Here is a 19437-nt window from a genome sequence, read left to right as displayed (position 1 = left end):
GCATTCGGCGGTGGTTCTGCTCACATTGCTCTGTGGAGCATGCTCAGTACAAACATGCTGGTTCTAGGCATGCTTGGCCCATGCTTACCAGTGTGGCCACATACTGCATGCCCAGCCCATGCCAGCCTTTGTATGCATTGCATGCTAAGTTGTCACCACCATGCCCCCGTCCCCTCATGAACATATCATCTCATACCACTCTGTTAAGCACAGGCTACATAGACAATTATTTACTTATGATCTTGGCCCCCTTGGGGGGGGGATGGGCCAAAGGTCTGGGCCCGGCATGCACCCCCACTTCTTTGGGCTCCCTCAGTTCTGCTACGTCCACAGGGGCCAGAGTGTCAGACCAGTGGAGATGGAGGTAGCAACAGGAGTGTAGTGGAGAGTACAGAGCCACAGTGGGGCAGACAGAAGCAAGGGCACAGGGACAGCAACCAGGACCCAGAGCTGAGTCCGAGGGGGCCTGGGAGGCTTTGGCCTGTCCATCGGGCTGAACCTCAAAGCAGGCGGCAGGCATTGCCCACACTGTCGGCTGAGGTGTCCAGATCGTGGCTGTATATGGAGTTCCAGTCCCTCAGGAAGACATCCTCCAGCTGGCTGCGCAAGCCACCTTGCCCGTTCTGTGTCACCAGCAGGGAGGTGCCTGCTGTCTCTGTGAAGTAGCTTCCCGACCAGTTGGAGGTTCCTGGGAGCAAGGGGTGGAGTAAGGGTCTGACGGGTGGCCAGGCCCTAGTGCAGGCCTTCCCTTCTTGGATACGCCCATGGTACCGGGGGCACTTACCAATGTATGCGGCACGATCAGTCACCATGTACTTGTTGTGGTTGACACGGGCATAGGGAATTCGGGCTTGGGTCTCATCCGCAGGGACCACAAATAGTTTCTGGAGGGGAGGGGAAGATGGTGAGGCGGAGGGGAGGGTGCTCAAGGGGCAGGAGGGGTAGCTCTGAGGAGTTCTGGGGTGGCAGGGTAGGCATGCAGATGGTATCTCCCAAAGGCACTTGGCTGCTTGCTTCCCTGGGATGGGTGGATCCTTGGACGAAAATAGGGCCCAGTGCAGCTGGTCCTCAGTAAACAGGAGCTGAGGCAGGGCGGGGGTGGGGATCCAGACCTGCAGTGGCTCTTAATTCCCTGCTCCACCCTGAACGCTCATCTCTGATGTCCCTTTTTCTAGAGAAAGTCTGTTTCTGCTTCTGGCTCTCTCTCACTTCTGTTTTATTTTTAAAAATGTTAAATTTATATGTGGGGGGGAGAGGAGAGAGAGAGAGAGAGAGAGAGAGAGAGAGAATTCGTGCACACATTTGCGTGCACACATTTGTGCTCATAGGGGCCAGTGGAGGACATGGGATTCCTTGGAGCTGGAACTACAGGCAGTTGGGAGCTATCAGACACGGGGTGCTGAGAGCAAAGTCTGGTCCCCTGGAAGGGCAGCCAGTGCTCTTAACCTCTGAGCCATCTCTCCAGCTCTAGAAGGTCGCTCTTAAACACCAGTATATGGTATGTGCTTTCGTGTGTCAATCTCTTCCTATTCCACCCCTCCGTCTGTGACTCCCCACCTCAGGGATAACCCTCTCTGTATCCCCACCCCTCCATCCCAGCCATGATTCACAGTTTCCCTTCACGGCTGCACACTCTGGGTCATCCTTGGTAACATTCGTGGTTCATGTGGGAGTGTTCCCAGGTCACTGGAGAAGGGGGACTCGGGATGGGTGCTTACCACCTGGATGTCAGAGTGTGTATGGTTGTCACGAAGGGCAGCCAGGGAGAGCAGGAAGGACCGCATGGATGGTTCTGAGTGTCCCCAGCAGCTGATGAGCAAGCGCACCTTGACGCCTTGTTCATACGCAGCCCGTCTCAGCCCATCATCAATTGCTGGCCAGAACCTGAGGGGCAACAGAGAAGGGGTTCAAGGGGAAGAGGAAGATCTTGCTAAGATTTTTGTTTTGTTTCCCTCGAGACATGGCTTCTCTGCGTACTCCTGGCTGCCCTGGGATTTGCTCTGGCTGGCCTCAAATTGTACAGAGAACCATCCTCTTCTGCCTCCTGAGTTCTGGGATTAAAAGCATGTGCCACTACTGCCTGGCTTTTTCTTTTTCTTTCTTTTTTTTTTTTTTTAAGAAGATTTATCTATTTATTTCATATATGCTGTCTTCAGACACACCAGAAGAGGGCATCAGATCCCATGACAGATGGTGGTGAGCCACCATGTGGGTACTGGGAATTGAACTCAGGACCTCTGGAAGAGCAGACAGTGCCCTTAACCTCTGAGCCATCTCTCCAGCCCAGCTTTTTCTTATTTATTAAACAAAATCTACTTTAAAAAAAAAAAGAATTTAATATCGCCAGCAGTGGTACGCACGCCTTTAATCCCAGCACTTGGGAGGCAGAGGCAGGTGGATCTCTGAGTTCAGGGCCAGCCTGGTCTACAGAGCAAGTTCAGCCAAGGCTATACACTCTGTCTCAAACATAACAAAAGAAGTAATTGAATATTGGTTTAACTATGTGCAGCTGTGTTTTCATACAGGTGTGTGCATGGATGTACTAATGCACCAGATAACCGGGGTTAGAGTTAGAGATGGCTGGCGGCCACTTGACAAGGGCACTGGGAACCAAACTCATGCCTTCTTACCGCTGAACCACGTCTGCAGCCCCAAAAGACGCACTTACTTTTATTTTATATGTATGAGCGTTTCGCCTTCATGTCTGTCCGTGTATCGCCCTAACAGGACATTCATGCTGAGCTCCGAGGCGTCTGGTTCCCAGAACTCCATAGGACCCCAGCCCTGGCTTCTAAGCCCTCTTCCTCCGTATCCCTCAGCTCCTGTTTCCGGCTACCATTTGGGTACCCTGACACTCATCCTCCCATCGTTTGATTTGCTTTGAAACGGTTTCATCTGGTGACCAAGGCTGGTCCCCATCATCCCACCTCAGCCCTCCTTCCAAAGGACAGAGCTACAGTCAAGCACCACCATGCCTGACTTCCTCTCACCTCATACACGTGTACGTGTGTGCCTGTGTGTGTGTGTGTGTGTGTGTCGGAGCCACCTGGCATGGGTGTTAGGAACTAATGGAGGTTTTGGGCAACAAACTAGGCAGTAACCATTTTTAACTGGTGAGCCATCTCTCCAGCCCTAATCCACCTTACTTTTAAAAAGAATATTTATCATGTATACATCCTAACGCCTTTCTGCCTCCATGTATGCCTACGAGCCACAAGAGGGCACCGGAATTCAATCCAGGTGGCTTTGAGCCATCACGTGGTGGCTGGGAATTGAACTCAGGACCTCTGGAAGAGCCGTCGGTGCTCTTAACCACTGAGCCATCTCCCCAGCCCACTCTACCTTATCTCTTAAGACAGGGTCTCCTGCTGAACGTGGAACGTGGAACACCCCAATTCAGAGAAGGTGGTTGGCCAGTGAGCTTTGGGATTCGACTGTCTCTACTCCCCTGAGTTAGTCGTGTTGACCATTTTTCTGAGGCGCTGGGGATCCAAACTCAGGTCCTCACACATGCATGGCAAGCACTTTCCCCGCCCAGCCTTTTTCCTTATCTTCTGACCCCACAGACAGTCATCCCTTGCCCTGCCCCTTTTGATGACATCAGGGACTGAGCCTGGCACCTTTAGTATTCTAAGCAAGAGTTCAGCCCTTGTCTCCATACCTTCCCCTGTATCTGCTCTCCTGCCTGGGCCCACTGCTTGCTCTCAGAACCCCCTGAGCCCTCCCAGCACAGGGGTTCCCTGTCCCGAGTCCTGCCCCTCCTCAGATTACCTGCGTGGATGGGAGAACTCCATGGTGGGCAGGTAGTTCATAACTGCAATGTAGATGAAGCTTCGAGCACTGTCCACCACACTGAGCAGAGCCTTCAGGTCTGGGGTACGGCCACTTGGACACAGCGATGGGGGTGCACTCTGGGGTGGGGGGACAGTCAGAAGCAGTGTCACGGTGGACCTCAAGTGAGGATACCATGAAGCAGGCAGGCCCTACGGAATTCACTAAAAACAGCCTCCACGAAAGGGAAGCATATTCACTGTATCTGTTTTGTGAGGAAACAGGCTCAGAAAGGGTAAGCTACTTCCTTAAGGTCACACAGCAAATCAGTGCAGCCTGGACTGACTGTTTGGTAAGTCAGAGGACACCCTTGCAATGCTGTGCCTCCCATCTTGTTTGATGGGAGCAAAATCTCTTGGTTTGCTGCCATACCTACAGGGGTGCTGGGTTTATGAACTTGCCCTTCTACGCCAGCTTTACATGAGCTGTGGAGATTTGAACTCAGGTCCTTGTGCTTCCACAGCAAGGTTGGGTGGTTGGTTTTATTTGAGACAGGATCTCATATCGTCTAGTTTGGTCTCTAACCGTAGCCAGAATGACCTTGAACTCCTGATCCTCCAGCCCCCACTCCCTCTATTGCTAGAGTGACAGGCACAGGCACGTGCCACTTTGCCTGGCTAGGGAGAGGGTTTCAGCGAGTCCTCCAGGCGGCTGGCAGAGACCTTTGCTATATTTACACTTTTCTGTCACATCGGCCCTGACCAGGGGTCACAACTGTCCCTCTGCTCGGATCCCTGAGGAAACAGCAACTCTAAAAGTAGAAGTGGCCATGGAGGAGGAAACATTCACCTCTAGAAAAAACTGGTTACAAAGGGCACCAAAGATCATGTTTCTCGGCACCCTGACACTCCAGGGTCTCCCTACAGAGCCCTGGCTGTCCTGGAATTTGCTATATGGACCATGCTGGCCTTGAACTCACAGAGACTCTCTGCCTCTGCCTCCTGAGTGTTGGAATTAAAAGTGTGTACTATCATGCTTGGACAATCCATTTAAAAAAAAAAAAAAAAAGAAGAAGAAGAAGACTCCTGCTTTTAATTCCAGGGCTCAGGAATTCTGAGAAAGGCAGATGGATTTCTGTGAGTTCCAGGGTAGCCAGGTCTACACTGTGAGACTTAAAAAGGAACAAACAAGAAATTGCTTGGGGCCATCCTCAGGTACATAATTCAAGGCCAGCACAAGGGCTGGGAATGAGACTAAGTATAGGAACACGTGGAAAGACCTACCCTTGGCTGTATTAGACATTGCCAGGGGCAGGGAGGATGGCGCCCAGGTGCATCTTACACAGAGGTTGGAAAGGTCTGGATATCCATCCCTTTTACAGATTAATCCAATGCTAATGGAGCTTGAGACACTGCCCAGGCTTTTGACAAAGCAGACTGACAGAGAGTGAAGTTCAGGCTCGCTCCCTAACAGTCAACAGGCAGGCTAGATGGAGCCCACCCCCCCCCATGCAAGTGACATGGGACCAAAAGTGGGTGGTGTGAGGCCCTATTTTCCCCAACTTACCGCCAGGTAGGCCAGAGCTGGAGTACCATTGAGGCAGATCTCCATTGGTGTTTCTTGATTGTATCGGGTGTCAAAGGACCGTGGCCAGGTTGTTGGGATGGAGCTACCTGCCTGGCCCAGGAACCAATAGGCTTCAAAAATCTTGGTGAGGTCTCGAGCTAGGCAGCTGCAGTTGTACATGACCACGCCCAGTTCCTTGACCTATGGAGAGAGTGGTACTGAGACTGGGGATGCTGGCCTGGGGATGCTGGCCTAGTGCACACAGATGACAGGGATGCTTGTGGTCTAGTTACTTCCTCAGCCACTTCCTCCCTCTTACCCTCAGTCTTTCCTGCATCTCTACTCTGAAGAGCTAACATCCTGGAACTTAAACGTACAGCCATGAACTTGATTTACGGTTTGAAGAGACATGCAGTCACTGCAAAGTTCCAGGGGTTTTGTTTGGTTGTGGTATTGAGTGTTGAAACTGGGGCCTTACCCTAGTAAGGTGAACAGAACTGTCATTGAGCTACAGCCTAAGCTCTCACCAGGGCATTCTATATAGGTCCTTTACTACCTTTAAAATTGTTCTTTTGAGACAAGGTCTCACTGAGTTCTTCTGGCTGGCTTTGAGTTTTTAACCACTTTGCCTCAGACTCCTAAGGATTTGGGAGGCAGGTCTGCAGCACCAGGCTCTGTGAGCTGTGTGTTGCCTAGGACTTTGCCCTATGCCCGCCAACTCTGGCTCAGTCTTAGGTGTTGGCTCCTCAGATTAAGCCAGGTATTCCCCCCTGGGCCAGAAGACAGGCACATAGGAAGACTGTGTGTTCAGCGTATCCCTGAATCACTGCTGAGACTAGGTATGTAGGGAAGTGTTTACTGGGGTACATTAGAGTCCCGTCTTTTCCTTCACAGCACTGTCAGAGTCGGTCCCCCCTTATGCTAGTACCTGTTAAAGCCTCTGGCAGATAAACTATCTCCTTCTTTGCGGAGTCTTCCTTAAGACCCCAGGTTGGCTCCGATGTCTCCTTTGGACTGCTACAGACAGCCCACTGTGTCCCCCCTACTCCAGCCCTGAGCTCTGCTTGTGGCTCCTTATTCTACCCTAGATCCTCTGCCTCAACCTCCCCATCCCATCCTTGATCTCTCTGCCCCTGCCAGCTTCCGAGCTCCCACCTGCACGCTTCCTCACCCCCATCGGACATCTCCATCCTATCTGAACTGTGACCCTCTATCTACTGACACCCCTATCCTGACCTGGCTCCCTCTCAGTGCCTGCATTCCAGCTGGATCCTGTCTGTACCTCTCCTTCCCCCTCTGCATTCTCTGCCTATGCTTTCTAATCCCATCATCCTCTTGTGTCCCCACCCCCCACCTATACGACCGCTTTGTACCTCATCTTTGCCTGTACCCATACCCTACCCATGACCTTTTGCTCATTTCTTCCCTCTTCTGGCCCAGAGCTGGGATGTGGCAACCTGATGGCAGGCCAGGGAACCCCCCTGTTATCTCATGTTCCCAGGGTCCCCCAGACAGAAGATGGGCTTCAAATACACACAGGAAATGTATAAGGAAGGCCAGGTAAGTGGACAAGACCTTGAGTACTCTGTCTGGGCAGCTACTAACAGGACCAGCAGAAACAAAGCGGTTGAGGACTGAGCTGCAGGGGTCCATAGGGGAGGTTCAGGAGGAGGCAAGGAATGTGGGCAGGGTACATACAGACCTGGGTCAGCGAGCGCCAATCCATGTTGGCACTGCCCAGGTAAAAGTGTGTCTGATCCACCACCCAGAACTTGGTGTGCAGGACACCATGGGTGAGCTTCTGCATGTCCACCATGCGGACCTGGGCACCTGTGGTCAACAGGGGCAGCAGTCAGGGGCCAGCTTGGGCAGCCCCAGGCCTGCCAACCCTGCTGCCGCCAGCTTACCACTCTGTAGCAGAGACTGCAGATCAGCCAGAGGTCCATTGGGTTTGCTCACAGCGATGCGAACCTTTACACCTCGGGGTGCCAGAGCCTGAAGCTGCTGAAGAACCTCTTCACCCTGTGGGAGACAGCTGCTGAGGGGCTGGGCCGGCCAGTGCTCTAACAGTACTGAAACCCTGCACTTTTCTTTCTGTGTGTGTGTGTGTGTGTGTGTGTGTGTGTGTGCGTGTGTGCTGCCCGCTTGTGAAAGGTCTTGCTACGTAGCTCAGATTGGCCTGGAAAGCTCTATCTGTTTGTCCACACCCCTTCGGCTTCCAAAATGTTGGGATTTCAGATGAGCACCCTCACGCCAAGCTTGACAATCATCTTCCTTCTTTTAGGTTTCTCGAGGCAGGGTTGCTGTTGAGTCCCTGGCTGTTCTGGAATGCACTGTGTGAACCAGGCTGGCCTGGAACTCACAAAGATCTGCCTGCCTCTGCCTCCCCAGTACTGGGATTAAAGGTGTGCGCCACCACCGCCTCCCAGCTATAATAAACTCTCGGAAACGGCATCTGTGACAGGCACCAGACTAAATTTGTATCCTCACAGGAGCTCAGCAGTGGGGCAGATTGAGGTTTCCAATTTTCAGATAAGGTAAAGGAAGCCTGGGAGGGGAGAGGACCTGCCTAAGGTCATACACAACAAGGGTGGTGGCAACCTGGCTTGGGCCAGGTTATAACTTGTTCCTTCTTTGCCTGAAGGATTCAAGATGATATCTGCAAATCTAATTCCTTATAACCAAAGTTGATCCTTGACATTCAGAGGCTTCCAGATAATCAGGACATAAAGACATCACCCTTAGTTCAGAAGGGTGTATGGAGACAGCGGTGACTAAACACCTGTGTCCATCTGTCTCCAGGTTTGCAGGAAGCCCCTCCCCTTGCCACCATTCCCAAGGCCATGGGGAAGGGACACTTCCTCGTACCTGCTGGGCAGAGGGTTCTTGCGTGTGGGTGTCATTGTTGGTGAGGGTCCAGTAGAAGGAGGCGATGTCCAGGCTGCTGTGAGCACCGGCAAGGAGGCCCAACCAGGCCTGGCTAGTGGAGGGGTTGCTTGTGGTGGCATTGGGAAACTCCAGACCCTCAGGAATACTCTCCACCAACACCGCCCTGAAGATATAGGGGGGATATCTGTCAGTCATAGAGGGCCAGAGATGAAAGGTTGAGAGAGGACTCTGAAGGTCTCCAGATGTGGTTGTGCATTTCACTGGTCTGTCTAGAGGTGTGGGAGGTGTGTGTGTGTGTGTCCACGGATGGAGATGGAAGACACCGTGCCCATGTGTTCACAGACCTGTATAAAGGATGATGACGCTGTGGCTGCCATGGAAACAAAGGAAGGGGGTAGAGTGGGTACCCACGTAGGCACCCACAACCCCCCCCCCATCACAGCACTGACTGCACCAAAGCTCTTGCAGGCTTAAGTGTCCCCGGGCTGGGAGGACTCCCTCCCACCCACAATCCAGCTTCCCTTCCACTTACTCGCAGGGGTCATAGCAGGGGGCCGGGCGCTGATTCGGTCCAAATAGATGCAAGTCCCCGTATTCCCATAGAAACAGCTGAGTCATCAGGGCACCGAAGCCTACTACCGCCAGAATAAGGACCAGGAGGACCCAGCGGGCTTTCTGTGTGGGGCGGGCAAGGAAGCCGTCAGTCTATACAAAGTGGTCACAACAGCCTGCGACAGTTCAAAGGGAGCAGCGTACTCCTCCTACCTTCTCTGCTGCCTTCCATGCCTCGATTTCATTCATGGGCAGTTCTCCTGCAGGCTCCTCAACAGGGACCTTCAGCTGTGGGAACAGGGATGACGGGGGAGTGGGAGATAATACGGTGGTTTGGTGCCCTCAGACCCTTCCGTATACCCAAAGCCTCCCCACTAGGCATCCCATTCTCCTACCTCCTGGTACATCAGTTTAGGCTTCATATTGCTTGGCAGCTGGGGGGGAACTCTGCCGAAAACGGAGGCGGCAAGGTGGGTGTGTCAGGGACTGGAAACTGGGGAAAACAAAAAGCAGGCACAGTGTGGGACGTTCTGGGCTTTTAAGGGGCATCGAAGAAAGTAGATGCCTTTGGGCGTATGAGGTCCACTAAAAGCCTCTTTATATCCCCATAATCACGGGGACCCTTGGCCCATCAGCCCCAAAAGAGGAAACTGGTCGCTGGTCAGCAGGGATGTTGAAATCCTTCGATGGTCAGCAGGAATGTTGAAATCCTTCGAAGTCTAACGCCTCTGCTTTTTTTTTTCACTCATGTGCCATCACGCCGCCGCCTTTCAAAGCGTCCAGCATGTCCGTCATTAGCACCCACCTTGTTCCCTATCAGCACCCTTTCTGTTCCCCGCTGAGCTCGAATCTAAGTAATTTCCAAAAGAGTCCTAGCTGGGAGCCCAGGGGAGCTCCGAATCTCTGTGCCTGGTTTCTCTCAGTCTTGGGATGACTCACTGAGTGTTCCAGGTGGAGCGTCTGCCTAGTCCCAGGTATCTACCTGACCAGACATCTGAGGCTTACGCCCCAGGGCCATCGCACCCTCCCGATCCTAACCTTCCCTCCCGCATCCCAGCCCCCCACCCTAAAACGACACCGGCCTTACTCCGACGTTGGCTGCTACTTCGGTGGGGCCCCAGCTTCTGCCTAAGCAGCTGAGTAGGGGCGGGAGGGGAGGAGGGGCGGGACCTCCAGGGATCACGCCCACTGCAGCCAGGAGTCTGCGCAGTGTGCACGTCGCCTGACTCCCCCGCACGGAGAAAGGGGTGGTCCTGAGCAACCTGGTTTGGGTGGAGAGGAGCACAGGAACTGGGGGATGGGCTTCACCGTACACCACCTCAGTTTCCCCATTCTCCCCACCTCGCCCCCTGAAAGGGACCGAGAAGTCAGAGAGAAAAAGGAATTCTTATCCCCTTTCTGATCTACAAATGTGAATTTTAATAGCACGGCGTCTCAGCGAGAAACAAATCGTAAGATTAATCTTGAAGACGCTTGGAGATAAAATGGGGAGGTCAAGATTGAATAATGTAACTGAAAGAGAAAAGCAAGCTCAAAAAAGACAGCCCATGCAATGGGAACGGCCGGCCACGGAGGTGGTGGGTTTTCTGGTAGTCTGTTGGGGTGACTGTATTTCCTTTAAGTCAATTTATATTTTTAGAGATTAAGATTGAAAAAGAAAAACCCAAGGCTTCTGGATCTCATGTTCTATCCAAGCAAGTTTTTTTTTTTTTTTTTTTAAGTACGTTGCTTTTTTATTTAGGTCTTATGAGACCGGGTCTTATACAGCCCAGGCTGATGCACTGTATAGATTTAAAGCTGCAAAGAGGCTATCTCAGAAAAGAAAAACAAAACCCAGGATCCAGCAGGCAAGGGCAAGGGCCAAGGTTAACTGAGGCCTAAGAGAAGAATCCCACAGAAGCAGAAGACAGCAGCAGCCTTGGAGTGGGTGAACTGCGGGGTGGGGGAGGGGAGGAGAGCGAATGGGCTGGCTCTATTTCTGAAGGCTTTGGTGAGAAATGGTTTCTTGAAGAATATGAAGTTGGAAGTGGGGGATGATGGCACAAGTCTGTCATCCTAGCACTCTGGAGGTGAAGGTAGGATTCATCAGGAGTTCAAGGTCATGAAATTCAGCTACGAAGAGTTTAAGACAGGGCCAGTCGTTAAGAGCATGTAACTGCTCTTACAGAGGGGCTGAGTTGGGTTCAGCCACCACAGAATAAGTCCACACAACCTGTAAACTCTAGCTCCTGAAAATCCAATGCCCTACACACACACACACACACTAAATCGATTTTTGTTATTGTTGACAAGATTTCTCTCTGGAGCCCTGGCTGTCCTGGAACTCACTATAGATCAGACTGGCCTCGAATCCGGAGATCTGCCTGTCTCTGCCTCCGGAGCACTTGGATTAAAGGCATTCATCACCTTTTAAAAAATTAACTTAGCCTCTTGCCCTCTTGCTCCTCCCCCTTGTCCCTCCTCTCCTCATTCCCTTCCCCCCTCTCTCTCCACGTGCTCATGACTGGCTTCTACTTCTCTATTTCTCTCTCTCTCTGCCTCCACTACCCTCTTAACTCCCCCATGACCTAAATAAGCGCTATTCTGTACTAAAAAAAAAAAAAAAACTAAAAATAAAAATAAATTAATTTAGCAGGACATGATGGTACCCACTTGTTATTACAGCACCCGAAAGTTTGAGGCAAGGACTGATAAAATTTGAGTCCAGCCTGGGGCTACATCGACCCCATATCTCAAAAACAACTTAATTGTTAAACTATTTTAAATACTATTTTTAATTTCTTTACAATTTTTTAAAAGATTTATTTATTTATGTGAGTACACTGTCACTGTCTTCAGACATACCAAAAGAGGGCATCAGATCTCATTACAGATGGTTGTGAGCCACCATGTGGTTGCTGGGATTTGAACTCAGTACCTCTGGAAGAGCAGTCAGTGCTCTTAACCGCTGAGCCATCTCTCCAGCCCCCTTTACAATTTTTATTACACGTATTCTGTGCATGCCTCATGGACACCAGAGGGCAACCCACAAGAGTCAGTTTTTTTTTTTTTTACCAGGTAGGACCACAAGGTTGGATTCAGGCCATCAGACTCACCGACAAAAGCCTTTACTCATGGAGCCAATCCAAATGTTCATCATTTCTAGGGTAAACTGTGATTTGGCTCAGGCTCCTAGTTGGGGTGTCCCTTTCCCTCATCCCTTTCCTCCTAAGACCTGCAGCCTTAGCTGGAGCAGGAGTTCGACCCGACCTGGGGTGTCACGGGTCAGGACAATAGGACTGAAGTAACCAGAAGCAGCTAGAGGCTGGTATTCCTCATAGCCCCTGTGACCTTTAAGCAGGTATTTCCAAGGCCCCAGTTACTCCTCAGGCTCCAGCATGATCAACACAGCTGATCCTCTTGCTTGGTTTCATTTATTTTGGGGTTCACCGCAGCCAGGAAACGTACCTTCTTCCTGTCCACAGAACAGCTCCCAGTTCCTTAGCCTGTGGTCCTGTCTGTATTCAGGTGTGACGTCACAGCCTGCAGACAAGGAGGAATCAAAACTGGATGGGGTTCTGAAAGAATTATTTTATACATATGGGTGTCTGTGTACCATATATGTGCCTAGCCAGAAGAGGGCACCTCTTAGAACTGGAGGTACAGACTGCTGTGTGGGTGCTGGGAATCGAACCCTGGTCCTCTGGAAGAGCAGCCAGTGCGCTCTCTCTCTCTCTCTCTCTCTCTCTCTCTCTCTCTCCTGTTTGTTTCACTTTTTTGTTTTATGAGACATGGTTTCTCTGTGTAGCCCTGGCTATCCCAGAATTCACTCTGTAGACCAGGCTGACCTTGAACTCACAGAGATCCTTCTGCCTCTACCTCCAGAGTGCTGAGATTAAAGGCATGTACTACCACTCCTGGCTGGGCAAATTCGTTTAACTTAAAAATTACATTTATTCATCCGCATATTGTATATCACAGATGATGAGGACTTCTGAAAACTCTAAACCATCTCACTCCTGCTCAAAACCTGACACCCCACTGCCCTAAGGTACAACGCTTCTTGCTGACTTGTGCCAATTGGGCTGAGGTCTGGGTGTCTCTGCTAGGCCGTGCCACTGCTGCTGATTCGTGTTTGCTAGCCTGACTACCGAACTGCACTGCCGGTGTGTCCATGAAGTGTGTGTGAGTGGACCGAACTGCCGCTGCTGACCTCGGAACGGAACAATGCAGATGGGATTTGCTCCAAAGAACCTCTCTAAATAGGTCCATGTCTCGGTGCCCTTTCTCTTCTACTACTTCTGGTGGGTGGTGGGCTAGAAGGGAGGTTAAAGCACTTAAGAACCATCATTAATGGCAGGCTTTGAGAATTAAAGTTACACTGTCCCATAGGGGCCTGCCTGGACCCTGTGGACCACAACCTATTACTATAGCTTTAGTTTCCCTGTCTGAGTCTGAATCCTTGTCTCCAGTTCTCTATGTCCCCTTGTAACTTTAATTTTTTTTCAAAACCTATTTTTTAAGGAAGGTTCTTAAAACACTTTTAACCTCCCTTCTAGCCCAGCACCCACCAGAGGATACTGGGTGGGGGGTTGAGGTGGACCTGTTTAGAAAGGTTCTTTGGAGCAACTCCCTCCTGGGTTGTCTGGAAATCGGCGGATCAGATCCCAGGTTAGCAGGCGGCGGCTCGATCCACGCACAAACACTTCACAGATACAACAGCGGTCCGGTTGTGGTAGCAAACAGGAATTGGCATTGGTGTCACTACCTAACAGAGACTGCCAGGCCTCAGGCTTGGCTCAAGTCAGCAGATGGGACCTGGAGGGACACCGGGAGTTCTCAGCTGGAAGAGAAGATCAGAGATGTGAGACCCACAAGCTGTGCACAGCTAGCTGTACCAGCGAACCTAGCTCTGCCTCCATCACCGTCTGTCGAGTCCTATTTATCCCTCCAAATATCACGTGTCCTCCACAGGTCTAGCCTCAGCACGTGTGTCTGTCTCAGCTGACATCATTCTGCTAATCAGCCCGAGTCCCTTGAAGCAGCAAGGATTGCAGCACACCACCAGAAGTTTCAGTGAGTTTCTCACTATGAAGTCCCGACAAATGCAACTCAACTACACAATGTAAGATGGTCCAATACACGCGTGTCCCTTTTAAAAATATATATATATTTAAAATTTATTTATTCGTCTATGTTATGAGGACACTGTCGCTGTCTTCAGACACACCAGAAGAAGGCATCAGATCTCATTACAGATGGTTGTGAGCCACCATGTGGGTGCTGGGAATTGAACCCAGGTCCTTTGGAAGAACAGCCAGTGCTCTTAACCACTGAGCCATCTCTCCTGCCCCACATGCATGTCCTTAACAAAGATTCATCACATTTCCTTTCACATGCATGTTTTAGAACATTCTTTCTCCTGTGTCTGCTTCAGTGGAACTTTCCTTCACGAGTCGGCCTTAGTCTTTCACCTGTGTCCGCTTTGACAGAACGTCCTACTGACTTCCCCAAGATCCCTTCCTGTTTCCACTTCACCCCTGAACTCCAGCTCTGCAAGTTTCATGGCCTACTACGTCCTCATAGACCTTCCATTCACCATGTATTCACCATGGTTCTCCTTAGCATCTCTCCTAAATCTGTTCCTTTTCCTGGAACCTCTTCTTTTCTCCTTACTTTTGGACCAGATCTCCCCTGAGGGAGCCGGGCAGCTTACTCACTCACTATTCTTCACACTCAGTCACCGTTCCTTGAAAGCGACTACACAGTCAGCTTTTGGGTCCTCTACCTGGACTTTCTGTATCTTAGCCCCTGGGTTGTCCCTGCCTGTTGATGGCTCTCCCTCAGTCCTTTAAAGCTGGGAGCCTATAGGGACAGGGCTAGGCTTCGGCTGTTTTAGTCACTCCTGTGCCCTAGCACCTGGGCACAGAGCCAGCAGCACATGCCCGGTGCCCAGGTCCTCCATCTACTCATGCAAGGGAGTCTGTCCAATGACTTTATTCTAGAGACAGTCCAGATGCTGGGACGATGAGGCAGGAGGATCATGAGTTCCAGTCTGAACTACCTTGTCTGAAAAACAAGGCAAAACAAAACCAAAAGAGACTGGGGACATGGGTCTGTGGGTAAATGTATTGGCAGCCCAAGCCTGAGGATCTGTGTTTGAACCCTCAGTAGCCATATAGAAAGTGGGGTGTGACACCTGTACCGGAAAGGCAGAGAGGGCAGAGTTGTTGGGCTTGCCTAGCTGAGCTCAAGACTCTGTGAGAGACCTTGTCTCAAGGGAATAAGACAGACCATGATAAAGAAGGCCACAGCTGAATGCCCTTCTTTGGCCTCTGAGCATGTGCGCACACTCTAACATACATAAGCAAACCCAAGAACCCCTCAAACCAACAAAACTACACAGTCTTTTTGGATTCTTGTTTGAGTCAGTCAGGGTCTATGTACCTCAGGTCAGCTGAGAATTCTTGGTCTTCCTGTTCTATGCTCAGTTCAGGGAGTGGCACTATTCGAAGGTGTGACCTTGTTGGAGTAAGGTGTCTCTCTGGTTGTGGGCTTGAAGACCCTCATCTTAGCTGCCTGGAGGCCAGTCTTCTCCTTGCAGCCTTCAGATAAAGATGTAGAGCTCTCAGCTCCTCCTGCACCATGCCTGCCTGGATGCTGCCCTGTTCCCACCTTGATGATAATGGCACCTGTAAGCCAGCCCCAATTAAATGTTGACCTTATAAGAGTTGCATTGGTCATGGTGTATCTTCATAGCAGTAAAACCTAACTAACACACCACATATATACATACATCCCACATATATACATGCATGGGATATATAATGGTATATATATATATATATATATATATATATATATATATATATACACACACACACACACACACATACATATATATGTATATACACACATATACACACATACATATGCATATATGTGTGTGTCCTATATATGTCTCTCTCTGAACACATACATAATCTCTCTCTATATATATATATGTTTGTTGACCTATCTATCTATCTATTTATCTATCTATCTATCTATCTATCCAGTTTCTCTGTGTAGCCCTGGCTGTCCTGGAACTCACTGTGTAGCTCAGGATGACTTTGAACTCTAGATCCTCCTGTGTCCATCTCCTAAGGGCTGGCTGGGATTACAGCTGCCTGACATCACACTACAAACTGACCATGCATTCTGTCACCTCATCCCCCCATCAAATAATTTACTTACTTATTGTTTCTTATGCCATCTAGACTATAGACCCCAAAGGATCAAAGAGTCTGTGTCCTCCTGGTCACTTCTCTGTGCATGCCCCAGTGCCTGGTATAGTGCTGAACACACAATAAACCTTTAGGAAATATGGTAAACAAGTAACTTGTACTTTCTTTTTTTCTTCTCTAACATATTTGTTTCTTTTATCAAGACAGGGTCTCACATAGCCCAGGCTGGCCTCAAACTCACTCTGCAGCAGAAGTGATCCTGATCCTCCTGCACCAGACTCCATGTGTTTGGCACACATCTGAAATGTCACCACTAAGACACTGGAGGTCATTCTCCTCAGTTACACAGAGAGTTCAAGGCCAGCCTATGCTACATGAAACATTGCAAAAAACCTAAAAAGCATTGTATTAGACAAGTTGGGTGACTAAGTAACCTCTCTACATGGTTACTCTTCACTACAAAAGTTTGATTTGTCTTTGAGACAAGGTCTCACTCTTTATAGTCTTGGCTGGCCTGGAACTCCCTAGGTAGACCAGGCTGGCTTTGAACTCCCAGGGATCTAAGACCTCACAGTCTCATTAGTGTTGGGATTACATAAACCACATGCCCAGTTTCCTGCTGAGATCTGAGGAAGGGGAAAGGTTCCTGCTACCTTTGTCTGCCTGCAGCCCAACCCCCATTCTAGAAGTTCAGGGAGAACTAGTTCTAACCAATCTACAGTCTCCCCTACCCAAGTCCTCAGTTTCCACAGCACTAGCTGCCTGCTCTCACGCTGGGGCTCGAGGGCAGAAGCAAGCTTGCCCATAGGTCCCAGGCCACTATTTTGGGTCCATAACCACTAATCCCACGGACTGATGGCAGCGTGGGAGATCGTAGGGTGGCTGAGGTGGCAGTGTGTGGTCAATGAACATACTCAACTTTATAGAATAATGAATGCAGCCCAGGTTTGGGGATAGTGCAGTGTGGGTGTTATGTGTGTGTTCATGTATGTGTGAGTATTGTGTGTGAACATGTGTGGAAGCCAGAGGTCAAGTGTTTCTCTCTACCCTTTATCTATTATTATCATCATTATCTTGAGATAGGGTCCAACCCACTAGCTGGCTGGCCTGGAACTAGGTATAGCTATACAGTGCAGGGTGGCTTAGAACTCAGAGACCCTGCTTCTGTTTCTGACTGCCGGAAATAAAGGCCACCATGCTTGACCCGTGTTTTTGTTTTTTAAAAATACTTGTTTACGGATATGAGTATACCTTAGCTGTCCTCAGACACACCAGAAGAGGGCATCAGATCCCATTACAGATGGTTGTGAGCCACCATGTGGTTGCTGGGAATTGAACTCAGGACCTCTGGAAGAGCAGTCAGTGCTCTAACCACTGAGAAATCTCTCCAGCCCTCTCAGCCCAGGTCCCCCAGCCTGGTGTTCGTGGTCCCTACTCCATCAATCACTAAGAATTATTAAGAAAATGATTATTAAGGTTTTAGAATAATGTGCATGTTCACTCATCAAGTGTTACCCACAGATCTATCTACCCAGGCCCATAGCTTACAACACAGTGATGATAGTCCCAGGTGAGGGCAATGTGATCAGTAACTAAGCAACAATATTAGCTCGAATGCCACAGTAAACTAACTGCTTTACAAGAAGTTAATTAGGGCTGGTTTGGGGGCCAGTACCTGTTGGGGGTTGGTCTGGTGCCTTTATGTTATGTATTCATAGTTAAATACTGGCCCCAAAGATCTTGCCCCCAACAAGGTGATTCTCAGCTACACCACCGCTATGTAAACCCTGATCCCCAGTTTAAAGTTAAATGGTTAATAAAAGGCTCAAGCCTGCGATTGGGCAATAGAGAGAGAAAGGCGGACCTTGACGATCTAAGAGGTCTGAGGAGAGGCCCCCGGTAGGAAAAGAAAGGAAGGAAAAAGGAGCCAAAGGGAGGAGGAGGCTGCCAGGAGAAGAGATGGATGAGGAATGCATGGCCAGGAGAAATAGAAATAGACCCTGAAAGTAACCCCGGTAAGATTCAAACAAATAACAAGGGCCTTACGGTGGAGATGTGAACAAAAGAACAAATGCTCAGAATCTTCACCCTTTCCTGGTGTGAGTATCCCTATGTGCTTTTGTCATTGACAGTTCCACGTAGCTCAGGTTGGCCTCAAACTTGTACCAGAGGATGACTTAGAAATCCTCTTGCTTTACCTCCTAACATTGAGTTTACAGACACACAAACCCGGTGGCTACTGTGAATTCTACAGATGGGAAAGTAGGGATTAGAGAGGCATGATTTGGTGTCTGGGGTTTCCCACGGGTTTAGAGGTGAAGTTAGAACCCTGGGATCCAGACTGTGGAAATCTGTGGAACATGTACCCACGGAGGGAGAAAGCTCTATGGCTAGGTGGCTTCTTGTGGGGAATGGTGGATACAGAGGTGTTAGGGGAGAGATGGAGACACCAGGGCAATTTGAGGGTAATCTAATGGAGGATGGAGACAGGAAATACAGGAACGCCTGGTGAGAAGCAATTTAGGGGAAGTGAGGGTTTCGTGAAGGAGAAATGACAACAAAAGAGATGTGTCGGTGACTAAGACGATGATGACAGAGATTGGCCCAGCATGCTTGTAATGCCTGCACTCGGGAGGCTGAGCAACTGGATCCGGAACGCAATGCCAGGCATTGGTGAACTGGATGCAACTTCCATCATCGGTGCTAACGAAGATGGAAGAGTAATTATGGGGGGCGCTGGGAGCGGCAGGGGCGAGCACAAGCTCACATAGAAAGAGAAAACTGTACATATAGGGCCAATCAGGGCTTAAGGGGAATGAAAATGAATAGAAAGGACAATGTTGTGCTGAAGAGACGGTGCAGCAGTTAAAAGTACTTGTTGCTCTTCCAGAGACCCTGAACTAGAAAACCCAGCCCTCACAGGGGGTGGCTCACAACCATTTGTAATTACACATCCAAGGAATCAGACGTCTCCTCATCTCCTCCGGCAGATGCAGTCCCAGACACACAAGTAATTAAGAACAAAAAAGAATTACTTTTTAAAGGAGGGGCGATCTGAGGAAGGTCGTGGCGTCAGAAGGGTATGATTTAAGAGAAGGAAGGGGGGCACTTAAGTGGGCCAAGGACGATATAGAAGAGATGCATTACAGACGATAGGGTGACACAGGGAGCGAAGCCGAGGTGCCACGCAATGGGTCGCACAGTACCTGCATGCCCCAGTCTTCTACTCCGGAACCTAGACCCGCTTTCCAGCCTACCTGTGCGCAGGCGCACACGCGCTGGACTGCGGGCAGGACTGGAGGGGGGGGTCCAGACTTGATCGTTTCTAATTGGCGACGTTCTTCGCGAACGCAGGGTAGCTTGAGGTGGGGAGGGGCTTGGGAGGCTGCGCGCTGTCACGTGACGGCCATCGCCCTCCCCTTCCTGCCCCCGCCTCTCTCGCTGGTTGGCGGCT

General features: G+C 50.2%; 1 protein-coding gene across 4 annotated transcripts; it reads right to left on the bottom strand.

The window, feature by feature from the left end:
• Positions 1-215: 215 nt before the first annotated feature.
• Positions 216-19418, bottom strand: PLD3 (phospholipase D family member 3). Of its 4 annotated transcripts, none has more exons than XM_080908591.1 (13): positions 19190-19417; positions 12226-12300; positions 9174-9271; positions 8992-9066; positions 8759-8901; positions 8206-8389; positions 7245-7359; positions 7040-7167; positions 5338-5538; positions 3772-3911; positions 1719-1884; positions 785-884; positions 216-688 (listed from the first exon to the last, which is right to left on the bottom strand). In XM_080908591.1, exons 3-13 carry the CDS (start codon positions 9198-9200, stop codon positions 501-503), a joined length of 1467 nt encoding a protein of 488 aa, XP_080764717.1. In that variant the 5' UTR covers positions 9201-9271; positions 12226-12300; positions 19190-19417; the 3' UTR covers positions 216-500. The 4 variants fall into 4 exon arrangements, with proteins under 4 accessions (XP_080764717.1, XP_080764718.1, XP_080764720.1 ...); XM_080908592.1 differs by having other exon boundaries at positions 19241-19417; XM_080908594.1 differs by lacking the exon at positions 12226-12300 and having other exon boundaries at positions 19241-19418.
• Between the last annotated feature and the right edge of the window lie 19 nt (positions 19419-19437).

This window comes from Micromys minutus, assembly GCF_963924665.1.
Source record: "Micromys minutus genome assembly, chromosome: 32".
Classification (NCBI taxonomy): Eukaryota; Metazoa; Chordata; class Mammalia; order Rodentia; family Muridae; genus Micromys; species Micromys minutus.
This window is presented reverse-complemented; position numbering and strand designations above follow the sequence as displayed.